Raw genomic sequence first — 22,109 nt, forward strand, 5'->3', positions numbered from 1 at the left:
TGGAGGACGTCTACCCTGGAGGACCTCTACCCTGGAGGACCTCTACCCTGGAGGACGTCTACCCTGAGGACCCCACCACCTGGAGGACCTCACCATGGAGGACCTCTACCCTGGAGGACCTCACCATGGAGGACGCCCACCTGAGGACCTCTACCCTGGAGGCCACCCTGGATTACCTTCTACCATGGTGGACCTCACCTGGAGGACCTCACCCTGGAGGACCTCTACCCTGGAGGACTGGAGGACTCACCCTGGAGGACCTCTACCATGGATGACCTCTACCATGGAGGACGTCTACCATGGAGGACCTCTACCCTGGAGGACCTCTACCATGGAGGACCTCTACCATGGAGGACCTCTACCCTGGAGGACGTCTACCATGGAGGACGTCTACCCTGGAGGACGTCTACCCTGGAGGACCTCTACCCTGGAGGACCTCTACCATGGAGGACGTCTACCCTGGAGGACCTCTACCATGGAGGACCTCTACCCTGGAGGACGTCTACCATGGAGGACCTCTACCCTGGAGGACGTCTACCCTGGAGGACGTCGACCCTGGAGGACCTCTACCCTGGAGGATCGCCACCCTGGAGGACGCCATGGAGGACCCCACCATGGAGGACCTCTACCCTGATTCCTCTACTGGAGGACTCTACCCTGGAGGACCTCTACCCTGGAGGACCTCACCATGGAGGACGCTCACCCTGGAGGACCCTACCATGGAGGACCTCTACCATGGAGGACCTCTACCCTGGAGGACGTCTACCATGGAGGACCTCTACCCTGGAGGATCGCCCACCTGGAGGACCTCACCCTGGAGGACCTCTACCATGGAGGACCTCTACCATGGAGGACCTCACCCTGAGGACGCTCTACCATGGAGGACGCTCACCCTGGAGGACCTCTACCATGAGACGCCTACCATGGAGGACGCCTACCCTGGAGGATTTACCCTGGAGGACGCTCACCTGGATTCCTCACCTGGAGGACCCCCTACCTGGAGGACCCCACCTGAGGACTCTACCTGGAGGACCTCACCCTGGAGGACCTCTATGGAGGACGCCTACCTGGAGGACGCCCACCCTGGAGGACCTCTACCTGACATGGAGGACCTCTACCCTGGAGGACCTCTACCATGGAGGACGTCGACCATGGAGGACGTCGACCATGGAGGACCTCTACCCTGGAGGACCTCTACCCTGGAGGACGTCTACCATGGAGGACGCCCACCCTGGAGGATGCCCACCCTGGAGGACGCCGACCCTGGAGGATCGCCCACCCTGGAGGACGTCTACCATGGAGGACCTCTACCCTGGAGGACGTCGACCACGGAGGACCTCTACCATGGAGGACCTCTACCCTGGAGGACGTCTACCCTGGAGGACCTCTACCATGGAGGACCTCTACCATGGAGGACCTCTACCCTGGAGGACCTCTACCATGGAGGACCTCTACCATGGAGGACGTCTACCATGGAGGACGTCTACCATGGAGGACCTCTACCCTGGAGGACGTCGACCATGGAGGACCTCTACCCTGGAGGACCTCTACCCTGGAGGACCTCTACCCTGGAGGACCTCTACCATGGAGGACCTCTACCATGGAGGACCTCTACCCTGGAGGACGTCTACCATGGAGGACCTCTACCCTGGAGGACGTCTACCATGGAGGACCTCTACCCTGGAGGACCTCTACCATGGAGGACGTCGACCATGGAGGACCCCACCCTGAGGACCACCCTGGAGGACCTCACCTGGAGGACCTCTACCCTGAGGACGTCACCTGGAGGACCTCACCCTGGAAGGACGCCACCACGGAGGACCTCTACCATGGAGGACCTCTACCCTGGAGGACCTCTACCATGGAGGACCTCTACCATGGAGGACGTCTACCCTGGAGGACGTCGACCATGGAGGACCTCTACCTGAGGACCTCTACTCCTGGAGGACGCCTACCATGGAGGACCTCTACCTGGAGGGCCACCCTGAGGACCCTCACCCTGGAGGACGCCTACCATGGAGGACGCTCACCACGGAGGACCTCTCTACTATGGAGGACCTCTACCCTGGAGGACCTCACCTGGAGGACATCTACCCTGGAGGACCTCACCCTGGAGTACCCTGGAGGAGACCTCTACCCATGGAGGACCTCTACCCTGGATGACTCTACCCATGGAGGACCTCACCATGGAGGACCCCACCCTGGAGGACGCCCCTGGAGGACCACCCTGGAGGACCTCCCTGGAGGACCTCTACCCTGGAGGACCCTTACCTGAGGACCTCTACCACGGAGGACGCCTACCCTGGAGGACCTCCATGGAGGATCGCCGCCTTTCGTAGGAGGACCTCTACCATGGAGGTCGCCTGTAACCATGGAACTCCTACCCCTGAGGACCTCGCCTACTCATGGAGGACTCCCACCCTGGAGGACCTCACCCAGGAGGACCTCTACCGCCCAGCACCGAGCCGCATCGACTTGTCCTATCCGAGACCAGGTCGGGAGAAGTCGGCGACGCCAATGAGCCACTGCCTTCCTGAATTGTGACCACCTGGACCCCCGGACCTCGTACCGACAGCCCCGCTGCACTGAACCCGCCTCACGAGATGGGGTTGAGCCCTCGGTGAAGCCCTCCCCCTGGAGGTACCATCGACCAGCTCCTTGGCCTCCTTCCCCATGGAGGTCTCCTCAGAGTCTGAAGGAGACGGACGCTTTAGACCTGTGGACTGTGTCTCCGGTCACCTTGAGGGACCTCTACCTGTGAGGACCTACGGGGTCTGGGGACCTCACAGGGGTCTACCCTGTGAGGCATCTACCCCTGAGGGCGTCTACCTGTGGAGGCGTCTGTATCTCATACCTGACTGGGTCAACCCATGGAGGACCTCACCTGGAGGTCTACCTGTGTGGAGGTCTGTGTCTCTATGGTGAGTCTACCTGAGAGGGGGTCTACCTGTGTGGGGGTCTACCTGTGTGGGGGCTCGAGGGGTTCATGGGGGCGACACCTGTGAGGGGGTCTACTCACAGCAGGACACCCTGTGAGGTGTCCACCTGAGAGGGGGTCTGTGTCTCTATGGTGAGTCTACCTGAGAGGGGGTCTACCTGTGAGGGGGTCTACCTGTGTGGGGGTCTACCATCTGCTGTCGAGATGGGGTTGTGTCTCTATGGCTTCAGAGGGTCTCCTGTGAGGGCCCTGTGTGAGGTAGGTCTACAACTGTGTGTTCAGGTCCATCACTGTGTGGGGACGTCTACCTGAGAGGGGCTCACCTGTGTGGGTCACCTGTGGGGGTCTACCTGAGAGGGGGTCTACCTGTGTGAGAGGGTCACCTGTGTGGGGGGCTCACCCAGGGGTCTACCTGAGAGGGGGTCCACCTGGAGGGGTCTACCTGTGTGGGGGTCTACCTGTGTGGGGGTCTGTGTCTCTATGGTGAGTCTACCTGAGAGGGGGTCTACCTGTGTGGGGGTCTACCTGTGGGGGTCTACCTGTGGGGTCTCATGTGGAGGTCTCCTATGAGTGGGCTCACTGAGAGGGGGTCTACCTGTGTGGGGTCTCACCTGAGAGGGCTACCTGAGAGGTGGGTCTACCTGAGAGGGGGGCTCACCTGTGAGGGGTCTACCTGGGAGGGGTTCACCTGTGAGGGGCCTGGAGAGGGGTCTACCTGAGAGGGGCTCCTACCTGTGAGGGGCTCACTGTGAGGGTCTGCCTCATGGTGAGTCTACCTGAGAGGGGTCTACCTGTGAGGGGCCCACCTGTGTGGGGGGTCTACCTGTGGGGTCTCATGGTGAGTCTACCTGAGAGGGGGTCTACCTGAGAGGGGCCCGAGGGGTCTACCTGAGAGGGGGCTCCACTGTGTGGGGCTCACCTGTGTGGGGGTCTCTCCTGAGAGGGCTCCACCGTGAGGGGTCTGCCTGGAGAGGGGTCTACCTGAGAGGGGGTGGCTCACCTGTGAGGGAGGTCTACCTGTGAGGGCTCACAGAGGGTCTACCTGTGTGGGGCCTGAGAGGGGTCTCACCTGTGGGGGTCTGTCTCTATGGTGAGTCTATGGTGAGTCTACCTGAGAGGGGGTCTACCTGAGAGGGGGTCTACCTGTGAGGGGGTCTACCTGAGAGGGGGTCTACCTGTGAGGGGGTCTACCTGAGAGGGGGTCTACCTGAGTGGGGGTCTGTGTCTCTATGGTGAGTCTACCTGAGAGGGGGTCTACCTGTGAGGGGGTGTTCACCCGTGAGAGGGGGTCTACCTGAGAGGGGGTCTACCTGAGAGGGGGTCTACCTGAGAGGGGGTCTGCCTGAGAGGGGGTCTACCTGAGAGGGGGTCTACCTGAGAGGGGTCTGTGTGAGGGGCCCACCTTGAGGGGGCTCCGTGAGGGGGTCTACCTGAGAGGGGGTCTACCTGTGAGGGGGTCTACCTGAGAGAGGGGTCCACCTGAGAGCCAGGGCTCACCTGAGGGGGTCTACCTGAGAGGGGTCCAACCTGGTGGGGGCTCTATGGTGGGGGTCTACCTGAGAGGGGTCTACCTGTGAGTGAGGGGCTACCTGAGAGGGGCTCACCTGAGAGGGTCTACCTGGAGAGCTGTGGGGCTCCACCTGTGAGGGGGCTCACCTGAGAGGGGTCTACCTGTGGGGGTCTACCTGAGAGGGGTCTACCTGAGAGGGGGTCCACCTGAGAGGGGTCTACCTGTGAGGGTCCACCTGAGAGGGGTCTACCTGTGGGGGGTTCACCCTGAGAGGGCCCACCTGAGGGGTCTACCTGAGAGGGGCTCAACGGAGGGGCTCACCTGAGAGGGGTCTACCTGAGAGGGGGCTCACCGGGGTCTACCTGAGAGGGGGCTGAGGGGGCTGGGGTCTACCTGAGGGCCTGACTGTGAGGGGGCTCACTGAGAGGGGGTCTGTGAGGGGGTCTCACCTGTGAGGGGGTCTACCTGGAGAGGGGGTCTACCTGGAGAGGGGGTCACCTGTGAGAGGGTCTACCTGAGAGGGGGTCTACCTGTGAGGGGTCCTACTGAGGGGCTCACCTGTGAGGGGTCTACCTGAGAGGGGTCTACCTGAGAGGGGGCCCACCTGACCTGAGAGGGGGTCTACCTGTGAGGGGGTCTACCTGAGAGGGGGTCACCTGTGAGGGGTCTACCCTGAGGGGTCTGTGAGGGGTCTACCTGAGGAGGGTCTCACCTGTGAGGGGCTCACCTGAGAGGGGCTCCACCTGTGAGGGGTCTACCTGTGTGGGGGCTCCACCTGAGAGGGGGCCTACCTGAGAGGGGGTCTACCTGAGAGGGTTCCACCTGAGGGGGGGTCTACCTGTGAGGGGGTCTACCTGAGAGGGGGTCTACCTGAGGGGGTCTACCTGTGAGGGGGTCTACCTGAGAGGGGGTCTACCTGAGAGGGGGTCTACCTGTGAGGGGGTCTACCTGTGAGGGGGTCTACCTGAGAGGGGGTCTACCTGTGTGGGGGTCTACCTGAGAGGGGGTCTACCTGAGAGGGGGTCTACCTGAGAGGGGGTCTACCTGAGGGGTAGGCTCACCTGTGAGGGGGTCTACCTGGAGAGGGCCCACCTGTGAGGGGTCTACCTGTGTGGGGCCCACCCGAGGGGTTCACCTGTGAGGGGGTTCAGAGGGGACCAGAGGGGTCTACCTGAGAGGGGTCTACCTGAGAGGGGGTTCACTGAGGGCTCTACCTGTGAGGGGGTCTACCTGAGAGGGGGTCTACCTGTAGGGCTCACCTGAGGGGTCTACCTGAGAGGGGTCTACCTGTGAGGGTCTACCTGTGAGGGGGTCTCACTGAGAGGGGGTCTACCTGAGAGGGGGTCTACCTGTGAGGGGGTCTACCTGAGAGGGGGTCTACCTGAGAGGGGGTCTACCTGTGAGGGGGTCTACCTGTGAGGGGGTCTACCTGAGAGGGGGTCTACCTGAGAGGGGGTGGTCAGCTCCTTTCTGCCTCGTCCTCTCGTCCCTGAGTCTCCGGCTCAGGACCTCCACCACACCTTTCTTGGTGACGTGGAGGATCCCCAGGTTACTGAATCTACAGGAAGTGACATCACAGCAGGAAGTGACATCACAGCCTCAGCGTGTGTATACAGGTTGTGTTCGGGTGCAGAGACGTGATTGGCTACTGACGAGGCGGTGAGGTCCGTGGGCCCGATGTCCAGCGTGCAGGTGCCGCTCTCGGTGCAGTGGCGGCCCACCAGGCTGTGGGCGTGGGCCCGGGGGGGCTCCGTGTGGGACACCAGCTGCACCTCCACCCGGGCCACGCCCACGTAGTTACTCACCTGGGGAGGGTTAGGCATTCTGAGGCACTGGCATCACTGAGAGGGTTAGTACTCCTGAGAGGCACACACTACTGAGGTACCAGCACACACCACTGAGAGGCACTGGCACACCTGAGAGGCAATTAGCACACTACTGAGAGGCACTGGTACACACTCCTGAGAGGTACTAGTACACACTACTGAGAGGTACTGGTACACACTCCTGAGAGGTACTAGTACACACTCCTGAGAGGTACTAGTACACACTACTGAGAGGCACTGGTACACACTCCTGAGAGGTACTAGTACACACTCCTGAGAGGCACTAGTACACACTGAGAGGTACTAGTACACACTCCTGAGAGGTACTAGTACACACTACTGAGAGGTACTAGTACACACTCCTGAGAGGTACTAGTACAGACTCCTGAGAGGCACTAGTACACACTCCTGAGAGGTACTGGTACACACTCCTGAGAGGTACTGGTACACACTACTGAGAGGTACTGGTACACACTCCTGAGAGGTACTAGTACACACTACTGAGGCAGTACTAGCACACACTACTGAGAGGCACTAGCACACACACCACTGAGAGGCAGGCACTGCACACACTGAGAGCACTGGCACACACTACTGAGAGGTACTGGTACACACCCTGAGAGGCACTGCACACACTACTGAGAGGTACTGGAAGACACTTCTGAGGTGCACTAGTACACACCCCTGAGAGGCACTGGCACACACTACTGAGAGGCACTGGTAACACACCCTGAGGCACCAGACACCCTGAGAGGTACTAACACTAATGAGAGGTACTGGCACACCACTGAGAGAACAGCACACTCCGAGAGGCACCAGTACACACCACTGAGGTACTAGCACACTACTGAGAGGCACACCTGAGAGGTACTAGTACACACTACTGAGAGGTACTAGTACACACTCCTGAGAGGTACTAGTACACACTCCTGAGAGGCACTAGTACACACTACTGAGAGGTACTAGTACACACTACTGAGAGGTACTAGTACACACTCCTGAGAGGCACTAGTACACACTCCTGAGAGGCACTAGTACACACTACTGAGAGGCACTGGTACACACTCCTGAGAGGCACTAGTACACACTCCTGAGAGGCACTAGTACACACTCCTGAGAGGCACTAGTACACACTACTGAGAGGTACTGGTACACACTCCTGAGAGGCACTGGTACACACCGAGAGGTACCAGACACTCTGAGAGGCACTAAAGACACCCTGAGAGGCACTGGTACACACTCCTGAGAGGCACTGGTACACACTACTGAGAGGCACTGGTACACACTCCTGAGAGGTACTGGTACACACTACTGAGAGGTACTAGTACACACTACTGAGAGGCACTAGCACACTAACAGAGCAGCCTAGACACCCAGAGGCACTAGCACACACCACTGAGAGGCACTAGCACACACCACTGAGAGGCACCAGTACACACCCTGAGAGGCACTGGTACACACTGAGAGGTACTAGGTACACTGAGAGGCAATTAACTCCCCTGAGAGGCACTAGCACACTTCCTGAGAGGCACTAGCACACACTCACTGAGAGGTACTAGCACACTCCCGAGAGGTACCAGTACACACCACCGAGAGGTACTAGCACATCTGAGAGGTACTAGCACAATAATTCCCTGAGAGGCACTAGCACACACTCACTGAGAGGCACCAGGCACACACTCCTGAGAGGTACTAGTACACACTGACTCCTGAGAGGCACTGTACACACCACTGAGAGGTACTACACACTGGGACTACTGAGAGGTACTAGTACACACTGGGACCACCGAGGCACTAGTACACACTACTGAGATGCACTAGCACACACTGGGACCCTGAGAGGCACGTACACATCAGACCACAGAGGTACCAGTACACACTGGGCTCACTGGTGAGGTACCAGTACACACACTGGGTCTGGATTGAGAGGTACCACACACTGGGACTACTGAGGCACTAGTACACACCACTGAGAGGTACTGCTAGCACACACTGGGACCCCTATATAGCACCAGTGCCACACTGGGATCACTGGAGAGGCAACAGGCACAATAACTGGGACCTGAGAGGTACCAGTACACTGGATTGAGAGGCACTAGCAACACTGGGTCCACTGGAGAGGCACTAGCACACTGGGGACTCCTGAGAGGTACTCAGTACACACTGGGACTACTGAGAGGTACTAGTACACACTGGGACTGATTGAGAGGTACTAGCACACTGGACTCCTGAGAGGCAATTAGTACACACTGGGACTACTGAGAGGCACTAGTACACACTGGGACCTGAGAGCCTAGCACACACTGGGATCACTGAGAGTACTAGCACACACTGGGACTACTGAGAGGTACTAGTACACACTGGGACTACTGAGAGGCAATTAGCACACTACTGAGAGGTACTAGTACACACTACTGAGAGGTACTAGCACACACCACCGAGAGGCATTAGCTTACTGACTGACTACTGAGAGGCACATCAGACTACTGAGAGGCACTAGCACACACTGACTGATTGACAGTGCCCAGCACACTGGGACTCCTGAGAGCAAGTACTAGTACACACTGGGATTCACTGAGAGGTACTAGTAACACTGGGACCCCAGAGGTACTAGCACACACTGGGACTCCTGAGGCAATTAGCACACTGTAACCCCATGCGCCTGGTACACACTGGGACTGAGCTGAGAGGTACCAGTACACACTGGTACTCACTGAGAGGTACTATAACAACACTGGGACCACTGAGAGGTACCAGGCCACACTGTACTACCAGAGGCACTAGTACACACCGACTACTGAGAGGCACTAGGCACACTGCACCACTGAGGCACGAACCACTGACCACCAGGCCACTGATGGTACCAGCACACTGGTCTGGAGAGGCACCAGTACACACTGGGGACCACTGAGAGGCACTAGTGTCACACTGACCACTGAGGCACCAGGCACACCGGTTCACTGAGAGTGCACTCAGCCACCTGGGTTCAATGAGAGCAATTAAATAACACCGGTACTGGAGAGTACCAGCACACTGACTGAGGCACTAGCACACTGGGACCACTGAGATACCTAGCACACACTGACCACTGAGAGGTACTAGCCCACACCGGCCCACTGAGAGGCATCACACACACTGGGACTATTGAGAGGCACTAGCACACTGGGACCACTGAGAGGTACCAGGCACACACTGGGAATGGCTGAGAGGCACCAGTGCCACACTGGGACCACTGGAGAGGCACCAATTGGTATCACTGAGAGGCAACACTGGACCAAATGAGAGGTACCAGCACACTGGGTCTGAGGCAACAGCCACACCAAATTCAATGGAGAGGCACTGTCTACTGAGATACCAGTACACACTGTCCACTGAGAGGTACTAGTACACTGGGATTCTGATTGAGAGGGTACCAGTACACACTGACCACTCAGAGGTACTAGCACACTGACTACTGAGAGGTACTAGTACACACTATACCACTGAGACAAGTACCACACACCACTGAGAGGTACTAGTACACACTGGGACCACGGAGAGTACCACACTACTGAGGAGTCAGCACAACACTGGGACTCACCAGGAGTACTGCACACTGAAGTTCTCATATATACTAGCACACCGGGACCTGAGGTACTATACACACTGCATCACTTGAGAGGTACCAGGCACACTGGGACCACTGAGAGGCATTTAACACTGGGACTGAATGGAGAGGCACTAGTACACACTGGGACCACTGAGAGGCACCAGTACACACCACTGAGAGTACTAGCACACCAATGAGAGGTACTAGCAATAACACTGGGATTCACTGAGAGGTACTAGTACACACTGGGACCACTGAGAGTACCACTGGGACCCTGGAGAGGCACTAGCACACTGGGACCACTGAGAGGTACCTGTACACACTGTCTACCTGGAGAGGTACTAGTACACACTGGACCACCAGAGGCACCACACACTGGGTCCACTGGAGAGGCACTAGCACACACTCGGGACCACTGAGGCCTGCACACACTGAGGTTTGAATGAGAAAACAGCACACACTGGGTCTGAGAGGCACTGCACTGATCACTGAGGTTTATAACACCACTGAGAGTACCAGTACACACTGACCATTGAGAGGTACTAGTACACACTGGGACCATGAGAGGTACTAGTACACACTGGGACCACTGAGAAAAGTAGCACACACTGGGAACCTCATTGAGAGGTACTAGAGCACACTGGAACGACGATATACTATACACACCGACTACTGAGAGGTACTAGTACAACACTGGGACTCCTGAGAGGTACTAGTGTCACTGGCACTGCCTGAGAGGTACTAGCACACACTGGGATCTACCAGAGGTACTAGCACACACTGGGACCCTGAGAGGTACTAGCACACTGGTACCGAGAAGGCACTAGTACACACTGGGACTCCTGAGAGGTACTAGCACACCAGGCTCACTGAGAGGCACTATACACACTGGTACTAACAGAGGTACCAGTACACACTGACTCACTGAGGAAGCAGCACACACACCAGTCTACTGAGAGGTACTAGCACACACCGGGACCCTGAGAGGTGTACTAAATAACACTGGTACCTAATACTGAGAGGTACTAGCACACACTGGGACCACAGGGTTCTGTACCTTCACTGCCTATGGGTCTCTGGTTTTCTCGGGCCGAGTCTCCCCTGGGCCAAGGGATGGCCCTCAGATCACACCGGAACCCAGCCTCTGGAGACAACCATGTATTATCATACAGTACTCACTACAGGCACTGCAATCATAAAATTTCTACCACAGGCATGGACCAGGTACTTACCTGTATTGGCTCCACCTGTTTGGGCCTCACGATCTGGGATGTAGGACCTGAGCTGCAACACAAAGAAGCCCAGGAACTGGGGACCTTTGACCTTCTGGACCCAGGTCCAGTCTACCAGGGCTCACAGACCACATTTCAGACCAGTCCCGTGCTGGGGACCCCCCACTACACGGAGGACTGCTGCTCTGTAATAAAAGACTCAAAGGACCCCAGAGGAGATCTGGGAAAGACCCGGACCTTAAAGAGGTTCCAGTAAGACCTGGATCCCTGAAGAGGTTCCAGCTGACCTGGAGCCTGAAGAGGTTCCAGTAAGACCTAACTGAAGAGGTTCCAGTAAGACCTGACCCCAAGAGACCTGAAGACCTGGAGCCTCAGAGAATTTGCAAGACCTGGACCCCTGGAAGAGGTTCCAGTAAGACCTGGAGCTTGTAGAGGTTCCAGGCAAGACCTGGACCTGAAGAGGTTCCAGCAAGACCTGGATCCCCAAGAGTCTAGTAAGACCGAATTCTGAAGAGGTTCCAGAAGACCTGGATCCCTGAAGAAGTCTAGGCAAGTCCTGGACCCTGAAGAGTCTCCCAGGGCAGACTCAAATCTCTGAGAGTTCCAGGCAAGACTGACCCAAGAGGTTCAGTAAGACCCATCTCTTTAAAGAGGTCTGAAAGACCGAACTCCCTGAAGAGGTTCCAGTAAGACCTGGACCCCAAAGAGGTTCCAGTGGGACCTGGACCCCTGAAGAGGTTCCAGTAAGACCTGGACCCTGAAGAGGTTCTCAGTAAGAATTCTGGACCCCTGAAGAGTGTTCCAGTAAGACCCAACCCCCAAGTTCCAGTAAGACCTGGACCCTTAAAGAGGTTCCAGTAAGACCTGGACCCCGAAGAGGTTCCAGTAAGACCTGGACCCCGGAAGAGGTTCCAGAAAGACCTGATCCCTGAAGAGGTTCCAGCAAGACCTGGACTCTGAAGAGGTTCCAGCAAGACCTGGACCCTTAAAGAGGTCGTCCAGTAAGACCGACCCTGGAAGAGTGTCTCCAGCAAGACCTGGGACCCCAAAGAGTTCCCAGACCTGGACCCCTGAAGAGGTTCCAGGGAAGACCTGGACCTTAAAGAGGTTCCAGCAAGACCTGAACCCCAAGAGGTTCCTATGACCTGGACCCTGAAGAGGTTCAGCAAGACCTGGACCCCTGAAGAGGTTCCAAGACCTGGACCAAGAGTTCCAGCAAGACCTGGACCCTGGAAGAGGTTCCAGTAAGACCTGGGACCCTGAAGAATTCCAGGCACCCTGACCCTTGAAGAGGAAAGTTCCAGGAAGACCTGGACCCCTGAAGAGTTCTGAGCAAGAATTTTGACCTCAAAGAGTTCCAGTAAGACCTGACCCCTGAAGAGGTTCCAGGACCTGACCCCGAAGAGGTTCCATAAGACCAACCCCAAGAGGTTCAGTGGGCACCACCCTGAAGAGGTTCCAGGCATCTGGACCCCGAAGAGAGTCCCAGTGCAAGCATCTCAACTCCGCAGGTTCCAGTAAGACCTGGGACCTCAAAGAGGTTCCAGTACCTGGACCTGAAGAGGTTCCAGTAAGACCTGGACCCTGAAGATGTTCCAGTACATCTGACCCCAGCAGGCCCAGTAAGACCTGGACTTGAAGAGGTTCCAGTGACCTGACCCCTGAAGAGGCTCCGGCAAGACCTGGACCTCAAGAGGCCCCTGTTAAAAGTCTCATCCAACACCACGGGCTGTGGAGGTGACGATCCCCAGGTGGGCCCGCCTTTGAGGGATAATATCATCATGTTCATCTGCAGCCGACATCAACAACATGAGGACAACACAACAACAGAAGTGACTGATCAGCCCGTGTCGTTTTAAATCTCTTTTACTGGTGAGCTCAACAGCACTGCTGGTGGTCGTATTGTTGTTGTGTTGTTGTTGTTTGTGATTTAATACAATAAACAGAAATATAATCTGTTATATATTATTTTAAATTCAACACTTGAAATGTACTTGTACTATAATTGAGGATTACACTCGTTACTTTAGACTTGATCAGATAATATATATATATATATATATTTATATATATGATATAAACATATATATTTATAAACATGTATATATGTGTATAAACAGAGAGACTCACGTCGTTGTCGATGTTGGAACTGAGTTTACCATCTCAGAACAAACAGACTAAATGTGAAACAGGAAATTGCAGAGTAAAACAAACAAACAAACTGACTGAATGTGAAGAATCAAATCTACAGACACATGACAGACTGTCAGTCTGTCCTCTCCATCTGGCTTGTCTCTGTCATCTCTGGAAGTACGAGCTGAGGAAACCCCAGAATTCCAGATCTAGGGGGCGGCCGGTGATGATGTCACTGCTGTTTACAAAACACTCAGAAGAAGAAGGAAACTTGCTTCCTTCCTCTTCCTCTGCTTCCTTCTCCTTCCTTCCTCTCTGCTTCTCCTTCCTTCCTTCCTCCGTGGAAGTGATGTCATGATTTAAAGATGCTTGATCGCTTAAAGTAGCCTGACAGTTGTTGTTTCTTCGTAACGCCAACACACCTGAGCTCCGCCAAGCACCACAATTATGAAGGTGAAGGTGATGGTGATGATGATGATGAAGTACCAGCTCCCTGCAGGAGGACACTTCCTTCTTATGGCTTTAGTTTTCCCGCAGATACGTAAATCTGGGAGTTAGTGGAATGTTAGCCTAGCTAGCACAAAGACTGGAAGCAGGGGGGATGCGAATATCTTAGCACAAAGACTGGAAATGGGGGATTGATAGTCATGAAACAACGACTGGAAGCAAGGGAGGACACAGTTTACTAGCACAAGACTGGGTACAGGGGAATGTTAAATATTCAGCACAAAGACTGGAAGCCGGGGGGATTGTTGCACTAGCTTAGCACAACGACTGGAAGCAAGGGAGGAAATGTTAATAGCTTAGCATAAAGCACGGAAGCAGGAGGAATGTTAGCTCTGCTTAGCACAAAGACTGGAATAGGGGACAATAGCTCAGCTTAGCATAAAGACTGAAAGCAGGGGATGCTAGCCTTAGCTTAGCACAAAGACTGGCAGCAGGGGAATGTTATTCAGCATAAAGACTGGAAGCTGGGGGAACAGCCTAGCTTACACAAGACTGGCAGTAGGAATGTTAGCCTAGCTTTAGCATAAAGACTGAAGTTAATGTTAGCCTAGCTGAGCACAAAGACTGTCAGCAGTGGGGATTTTAGCTTAGCATAAAGACTGGAAGCGGGGGGAATGTTAGCCTAGCTTAGCACAAAGACTGGCAGCAGGGGGAATGTTAGCCTAGCTTAGCATAAAGACTGGAAGCGGGGGGGGGGGGGGATGTTCGCGTCGGAGTCCGAAGTGAAAGTAAAACTCAAGGCTGCGATGTATTTGACAGACTTTACGTGAACACACTTCCTGTTTAGTGTCACAGGAAGTAAACAACACTTTAAATAAAGTCCGGCTCCAGGAGACGTCTCAACAGAAACATGCTCATTGAATCCGGACTCGTTTCTTTCATTGGAACTCTTCACCACGAACCGGCTCACGTGAGCCGGATAACGGACTAAACCGGGATGAGTCTCAGGAACCGGAACCGAACCAGTGATCGAAGTTAAAGAAACAGAAGTTCACAGCCTCATGTTGCGCAACACAACACACAGCATCAACAACAACAACAACAACAGCAGTGTGTCACATCTACAGATGTTTAGTCACAATAAACAATAACACAGAGATAAACTAATCGCGGATCGAACTTTACTGACTGATCGATACACGGCAGACTGACGTGTCATCATCGAGATGAAACTTCTTCTCTGTGTTTATGGTCGTGTTAACTCTTAGAACTACGAGATGCAGTGTTTCCGTTTGAGGGGAATGACTCAGTGTCTGCAGTTGACACACGATCAGCATCGATCGTGAGGTAGCGCAAAGCGAGGGTAAGGTGAGGTTTCATTTCCAGCACCCGCTGGCTGGAACACGGCGAACTCCCGACAGGCAGCAGCAGTGAGACCGCACAGCTGACGTCACTTCCTGCTGGGGCTTTTCAAAATAAAGATCTATCTATGACGCTCTTTTTAAAATGAGTTTTAATGTGATATTTGGATTTTGTATTCATGTTACTTAATCTACTTACTTCAATACGTTTAGTAGTTAGAAATACATCAAGTAATACCTCAATGAAATAACTGGTTCTAAATTAAAAGTATTTAAAATAAAGCAATTGTTATTTAAATGTCCAAACTAAACGCAGAGTATTTATTTAACACATATCCAATAAATATCCAGCAGTAGTGCAGGTATCTTCTCTTTATTTAGTTTGAACTGATTACAAAAAAAACATTTTTTTTAAAGTTATAATTTATGTATTTATATTTTTTATTGTTTTTTTCAATTTGATTAACTTCAAGATGTATTATCTTTATTTTTACCTTGTAAATCTGAACTTCAAACTTTATTAGAACGGCTATAATTAATTAGTACAATTTGTTTGGACAGGATGCAAAATGTAAAAGAAATATAAAATAGAAAAGTTTTTGATAATACTTATCAAATATAGACAATTATTATTTCGATATTAACTTTTGTCTTTGTGTAAGTTTGCCGTTTTTTTCTAAATTATCCACTAATTCTGTAAATAGTCGCTTTTATTTTGTAAGGCAGCCCTCTCAACCGGAAGCTCAGTCACAGCGGAAAGCCCCGGAGCTCGAGGGGAATTCCGGCGCCACGTGGCAAATACAGCGCGCCGATTGGTGGAGGCGCGACAGAGCCCCGCCCACCTCCACGCGACTATTACTTATTCAGGATGTGAATAGTTTAGTCCATTAAATTAGGAGTTTAATTAGAAGATACAATTTTAAAAAATACTTATATTTATGAATGTATTAATGAGAATAATTTATTAACCACCACTAAATAATTTGTATGTTTAAAATATAGTTATATTGATAGTGATCAAGTTATTAAAATAATCTTTAATAAAAGCAGGATAGTAAAGTATTTCGTTTTTTAAAGGATGAAATGTCAATATTATGAAATCATTAATTTTAAGACTATAAGTATATATATATATATATAATATATATTAAAAAAAAAATATAAATTAAAAGGAATTATTTTAAAATAAAAAAATTTAAATTAAATAATAAATAAAAATTTAATGTGATTTAAATTTAAAAATTTTTGTAATATTTAAAAAAATATAAAATTTTTAAAAAGGTTTTTAAAGGAAAAAAAATAAAAAATTTTAATTAAAAAAAAAATAAGGGTTTTTAAAAATAAATATTTAAATTATTAAAAAAAATTTATTTTATTAAAATTTTTAAAAAAAATAATTAAAAATTAATTTTTTTATTTTTTAAATTAAATAAAATAATAAAAATATTTTATAAAATGTTTTTTTAAATATATATATATTTATTATATATAATATAAAATTTTTATTTTTTTAAAAATTTTTAAAATAATAATATTTATAATAAATGATTAATAATAATATTTAATTTATAAAAATTATTTTATAAAAAAAATATTTTAATAATAATATTTAATAATAAATGATTAAATTTTTAAATATTTAAATAATAAATTAATTTATAATAAATATTTAAAATTTTAATAAATATTTAAAATAATAAAGGGAAATTAATAATTAAAATAATTTAATTAAAAGTATTTTATAATTTAAAATTAATAATAAATTAATTTATATATAAAAAAAAAATTTAAATTTATTAAGATTTTTAAAATTTTTAATTTTTTTAATATAATAATATATTAATTATATTTAAAGTTTAGAAAATTTTTTGGGAAAAGAAAGAAAAAAATAAGAAAAAAGTTTTTAAAAAATGGTGAAAGAAAAAAAAAAAAAAAAAAAAGAAAAAAAAAAAAAAAAGAAAAAAAAAAGAAAAAAAAAAAAAAAAGGAAAAAAAAAAAAAAAAAAAAAAAGAAAAAAGAAAAAAAAAAAAAAAAAAAAAAAAAAAAGAAAAAAAAAAAAAAAAATATAATAATTTAATAAATTGATGTTATTTAATAAAATATATTAATTAAAAAAAAAAGGGGAAAAAAAAAAAAAGGAAGGGGAAAAGGATAGGAAAAGATGATAAAAAAAAGGGGAAAAAAGGAAAAAAAAATTTAAAAAAAATAAAGGAAAATTTGGGAAAAAGAAAGAAAAAAAAAAAAAAAAAAAAAAAAAAAAAGAAAAAAAAAAAATAAAAAAAAAAAAAAAAAAAAGAAAAAAAAAAAAAAAAAAAAAAAAAAATAAAAAAAAAAAAGAAAAAAAAAAATAAAAAAAAAAAAAAAAGGAAAAAAGTGATATAAAAATGTTTGGGTTTATTGTTAAATTTGGTGAAAAGAATTTTATGTGTTAAAAGGAATAAAGGGAATAAAAAAAAAGGGAAAGGGGAAAGAAAAAGGGAAAAAATATATAATATTTTTTTAAAATTTTTTTTAAAATTTTAAATTTTATTTTATTTTATTATTATTTATTATTTATATTATATATATTATGTTATTATATTTATGTATATTAAAATTTTGTATATATTTATATATAATTAAATTTTATATTATGTATATATATATGTTATATTTATAATTTTTTATTTATATTATTTATATATATATATATATATATATTAGATATATATATTTTATATATTTTAGAATATATTTTATATTTTGTAATTATATAATATATATTATATATATAATATATATATATATATATATATAATATAATATTATATATTATTATATAATATATATATATATATATATTATATATATAAAATTTATTATATAATATATATATATATATATATATATATTTTTAAATATTATATATATATATAATTATATATTTATATATTTTATAATATTATATTATAATTTTATTAGTTTTATAATTATATATAATATATATATATATATGTATATATATAAAAATATATATTATATATTATATTATAATTGTATATATAATATATTTTGTATTTATATATATATATTATATATATTATACTATATATATATATATATATATATATTATATTATATATATATATATATAAAAATATTTTTTAATATATATATATATAAAATTTATATATATATATATATATATAAGTTTATATATTATATATATATATATATTTTATATATTATATAAGTTTATATATATAGTATATAAAAAATTATATTATATATATAATTAATATATATATATATATATAATTATTATATTATATATATATATATATATAAAATATATATATATATATAATAATATAAAAATTTATATATGTATAAATTAAAATTGTATATAGTTTAATATGTTATTTTATATATATATGTGTATATATATAAAAGTTATATATTATATATTATATATATTATATACATGTATATATTTATATTATACAATATATTATATATATATGTAAAAATTATATGTGAAATATATATAATATATATTAATATATAATGTTTATATGTATATATATATATATAATTATATATATTATATATATATAATATTATATATATATATTTATTATATATATGAATATACAATGTATATATATAAATTATAAATATATAAATATATATAAATAATATATATATAATATGTATAAATAATATATAAATACATATATAATATGTATAAATTATATATATATTATATTTATGTATAATATATATTATATATATTTTTATATAATTCTTTTATATATATATATATAATATATATGTATAAAAAATTTGTTTAATTAATATATATATTGTATTAATATATATATATATATGTTTTATAATATATATTATAAAAAAATGAATTATACATATTTGTATATATTTATATATAAAATGAAAAGTATATTTATTAATATATTTTTATATATATATATATATATATATATATATATATATTATAATTATATATAATATATATATATTTTAATATATATTTTATATATATAATATAAATATGTATATATAATATATATAAAATATATATATATAAAATGTATATATATAAAATAAATATATATATATATATATAAAATATATATATAAAATATATATATATATATATATAAAATATATAGTAATAATATATATAATATATATATATAAAAATATATTATAAGTATATATATAATATATATATATAATATTATAAATTATATATATATAAAAATTTGTTATGTGTGTATATTTAAATTATTATAAAAATATTAATATGTATTAAATATATTTTATTAAATATATTTATATTTTTATTGTTATTTTATTTTTGGGTTTAATATTTATTAAGTTTTGTTTTTTTTTTTTTTTTAAAATTTTGTTTTTTAAATTAAATTTTTTGGGTTGTAAATTTAATTAAAATAAAAAGAAAAAAAAATTTTAATTATTTTTTTATTTTTTTTTTTATTTTTTTTATAAATTAAAAATTAGGGAATTTTTAATTTTTAAAATAATTTAAAAATATAAAAAATTATAATATATGGGGTATATAATATAAAATATGGGGATAATAAATAAAATAATAATAAAATTTAGGGTAATATAAAAATTAAAATAATAAGTGGGTAAAAAATAATATAAAATAAATAAAAAATTTGTAATTAAAGATAATAAAAGTAAAAAGTAATATAATAAAGTGATAATATAATAAAATAAGGGAATAATAAGTAGAAAAATAAATAAAATTAAGGGATAAAAAAAAATTTTAAATATAAGATTAATAAATAATATAGGGGGGATAATAATTAAAAATAAAAATATTATAAAATAATGTAAAAATTTAAAAGGGATATAAATATAAGGGATAAAGTAAAAAAATTAATAAAAAAGGGGGAAAAAGAGGGGTTTAAAAATAAGAAAATATATAAATGAAAAGTTTTTTTTAAATTTTTGGGAAGGGGAATTAATAAAGTGTAAAAAAGGGAAAATTAAATATGGGAAATTATTAAAGTTAAAATAGATATTTAAATTTAAATTTAATATAATAGATATATTAATAGAATACATGAATGTAGATGGAGTGAAACATAAGGAATAGCACTAAGGGGAGTTTTATGAGATGGGTAATAGGACGGGCTAGGGTGCACTGGATACATGGGTTGGTGAGGCCAGGCATGACCCCCAGGATATTACGGGTGAGTACTAAGGGAGTTTAATAGGTATGAATAATAGGATAGGATGATTACACTATATGAGATAATTAGATAGAGGGGTAGATAATATGTATGAGAGTAAGTACTAAAGTGAGAGGGGTATAGATATATAACTGGGGGTTGAAAAAATTATAGTGTAAAAGTACAGGGGATAATAAGATTATGGATAGTACACTGGAGTATGACTTATGGGGGTATAAGCAGTGGTCATACCGGGAGCAGGACTGAGTTGAGACTAAATAAAAGGCAGTGACATAATATATTGGGTATGGGTATAGGTGGCACTAGGGGGGTAGCATGGGTATGAACTAAGTTATAGAGCAGTGATCTAGGACAGTGAGCATGGGAATGAAAAGGATATATGGGAGTGGTGATGGGAATAATGGATAGATTAAATCATGAGTTAGGGCGTGAGATGGGTGGTGAAAAAGGTATTTAGGTTTGGTGAGTACACTGGAATACGGGTGTGACTGGAAAAGTGAGCGGGGCAAGTGAATGGGGAGTGAGACTGGGACATAGGTAAGGCGTGGTGGGAGTGAGCATGGGAAGTGACATAGGCAGTGGATGGGCGTGACATAGGAGTGAGTACTGGGAGTGAGATAGGGCTAGAGTATGAGATGCATAGTAGGGGCAGTGGTATAGGCGTAGCTGGCAGTGCACTGGGAGCAGGGTATGGGGGCATGAGCATAGGAGAGGACTCAGGCAGGGAAAGACACGGGAGGGAAGGACGGAGGGCACTGGGAGCGGTGAGCACTAGGGTGAGTGAGTACTAGGGTGGTGGTGCACTGGGGAGTGGTGGGCACTAGGGCAATGTGACACTGGAGCAGTGAGTACTAGGGCAGTGAGCACTGGTGGGCACTGGTGGTGGGCACTAGGGAGTGAGCACTGGGGTGAAGTGAGCACTAGGGTAGTAGTGCGCTGGGCAGTGGCACGTACTAGGATTGAGTGAGCACTAAGGGAGCAGTGGTCACTAGGGGCAGGTGAGTACTGGGAGTGAGTGAGGCACTGGGGTGGTGAGTGCTAGGAGCGGTGAGTGCTGACTAGGGTGGTGGGCACTAGGGCAGTGAGGCACTGGGGAGTAGTGAGCACTGGGGTAGTGGTACTAGGGAGTGAGTGAGTGCTGGGAGCAGTGAGCACTAGGGCAGTGGGCACTGGGACAGTGACACTGTGGTACTAGGGTGGTGAGTACTAGGAGTGGTGACACTAGGGCAGTGAGCACTAGGGCAGTGAGGTACTGGGAGTGAGTGAGTGCACTAGGAGTGAGTGAGGCACTGGAGCGGTGAGCACTGGGGTGAGTGAGTGCTAGGGCAGTGGGCACTGGGAGTGAGTGGTGCTAGGAGCAGGTGAGTGCTAGGGCAGTGCAGGCACTGGGCAGTGAATTACTAAGGTGCTGGGAGTGAGGCTAGGGCACTTGCTGGGGTGAAGTGAGGTACTAGAAGACCGGGGCAGTGGTGACACTGGGAGTAGTGAGCACTAGGGCAGTGAGGCACTGGCAGTGGTGAGCACTAGGGCAGTGAGCACTGGGAGTAGTGAGCACTGGAGCAGGGGTGGTGCTAGGGCAGTGAGGCCACTGGGAACGTGAGCAGGGGTAGTGAGCTACTAGATGTAGTGAGTACTAGGAGCAGTGAGCACTAGGGCAGTAGCAGGCACTAGGGCAGTGAGTACAGGAGCAGTGAGCACTAGGAGCAGTGAGCACTGGTGGGTACAGTGAGTGGTACTAGAGCAGTGAGCACTGGGAGTAGTGAGCACTGGGAGTAGTGAGTGCTAGAGCAGTGAGCACTAGGAGCAGTGAGCACTAGGGCAGGGAGCACTAGTGAGCAGTGGTGAGCA

At 45.2% G+C, this 22,109-nt stretch overlaps 1 protein-coding gene across 1 annotated transcript; it reads right to left on the reverse strand.

The window, feature by feature from the left end:
* Window positions 1-2,480: 2,480 nt before the first annotated feature.
* On the reverse strand, window positions 2,481-6,271 carry LOC130207810 (nuclear factor NF-kappa-B p100 subunit-like). The gene is made up of 3 exons (XM_056436525.1): window positions 6,102-6,271; window positions 5,894-6,006; window positions 2,481-2,692 (listed from the first exon to the last, which is right to left on the reverse strand). The coding sequence occupies exons 1-3, from the start codon at window positions 6,269-6,271 to the stop codon at window positions 2,481-2,483; spliced, it is 495 nt and encodes a 164-aa protein (XP_056292500.1).
* Window positions 6,272-22,109: the final 15,838 nt, after the last annotated feature.

Source organism: Pseudoliparis swirei, chromosome 18 (genome assembly GCF_029220125.1).
Source record: "Pseudoliparis swirei isolate HS2019 ecotype Mariana Trench chromosome 18, NWPU_hadal_v1, whole genome shotgun sequence".
In the NCBI taxonomy this organism is placed as follows: domain Eukaryota; kingdom Metazoa; phylum Chordata; class Actinopteri; order Perciformes; family Liparidae; genus Pseudoliparis; species Pseudoliparis swirei.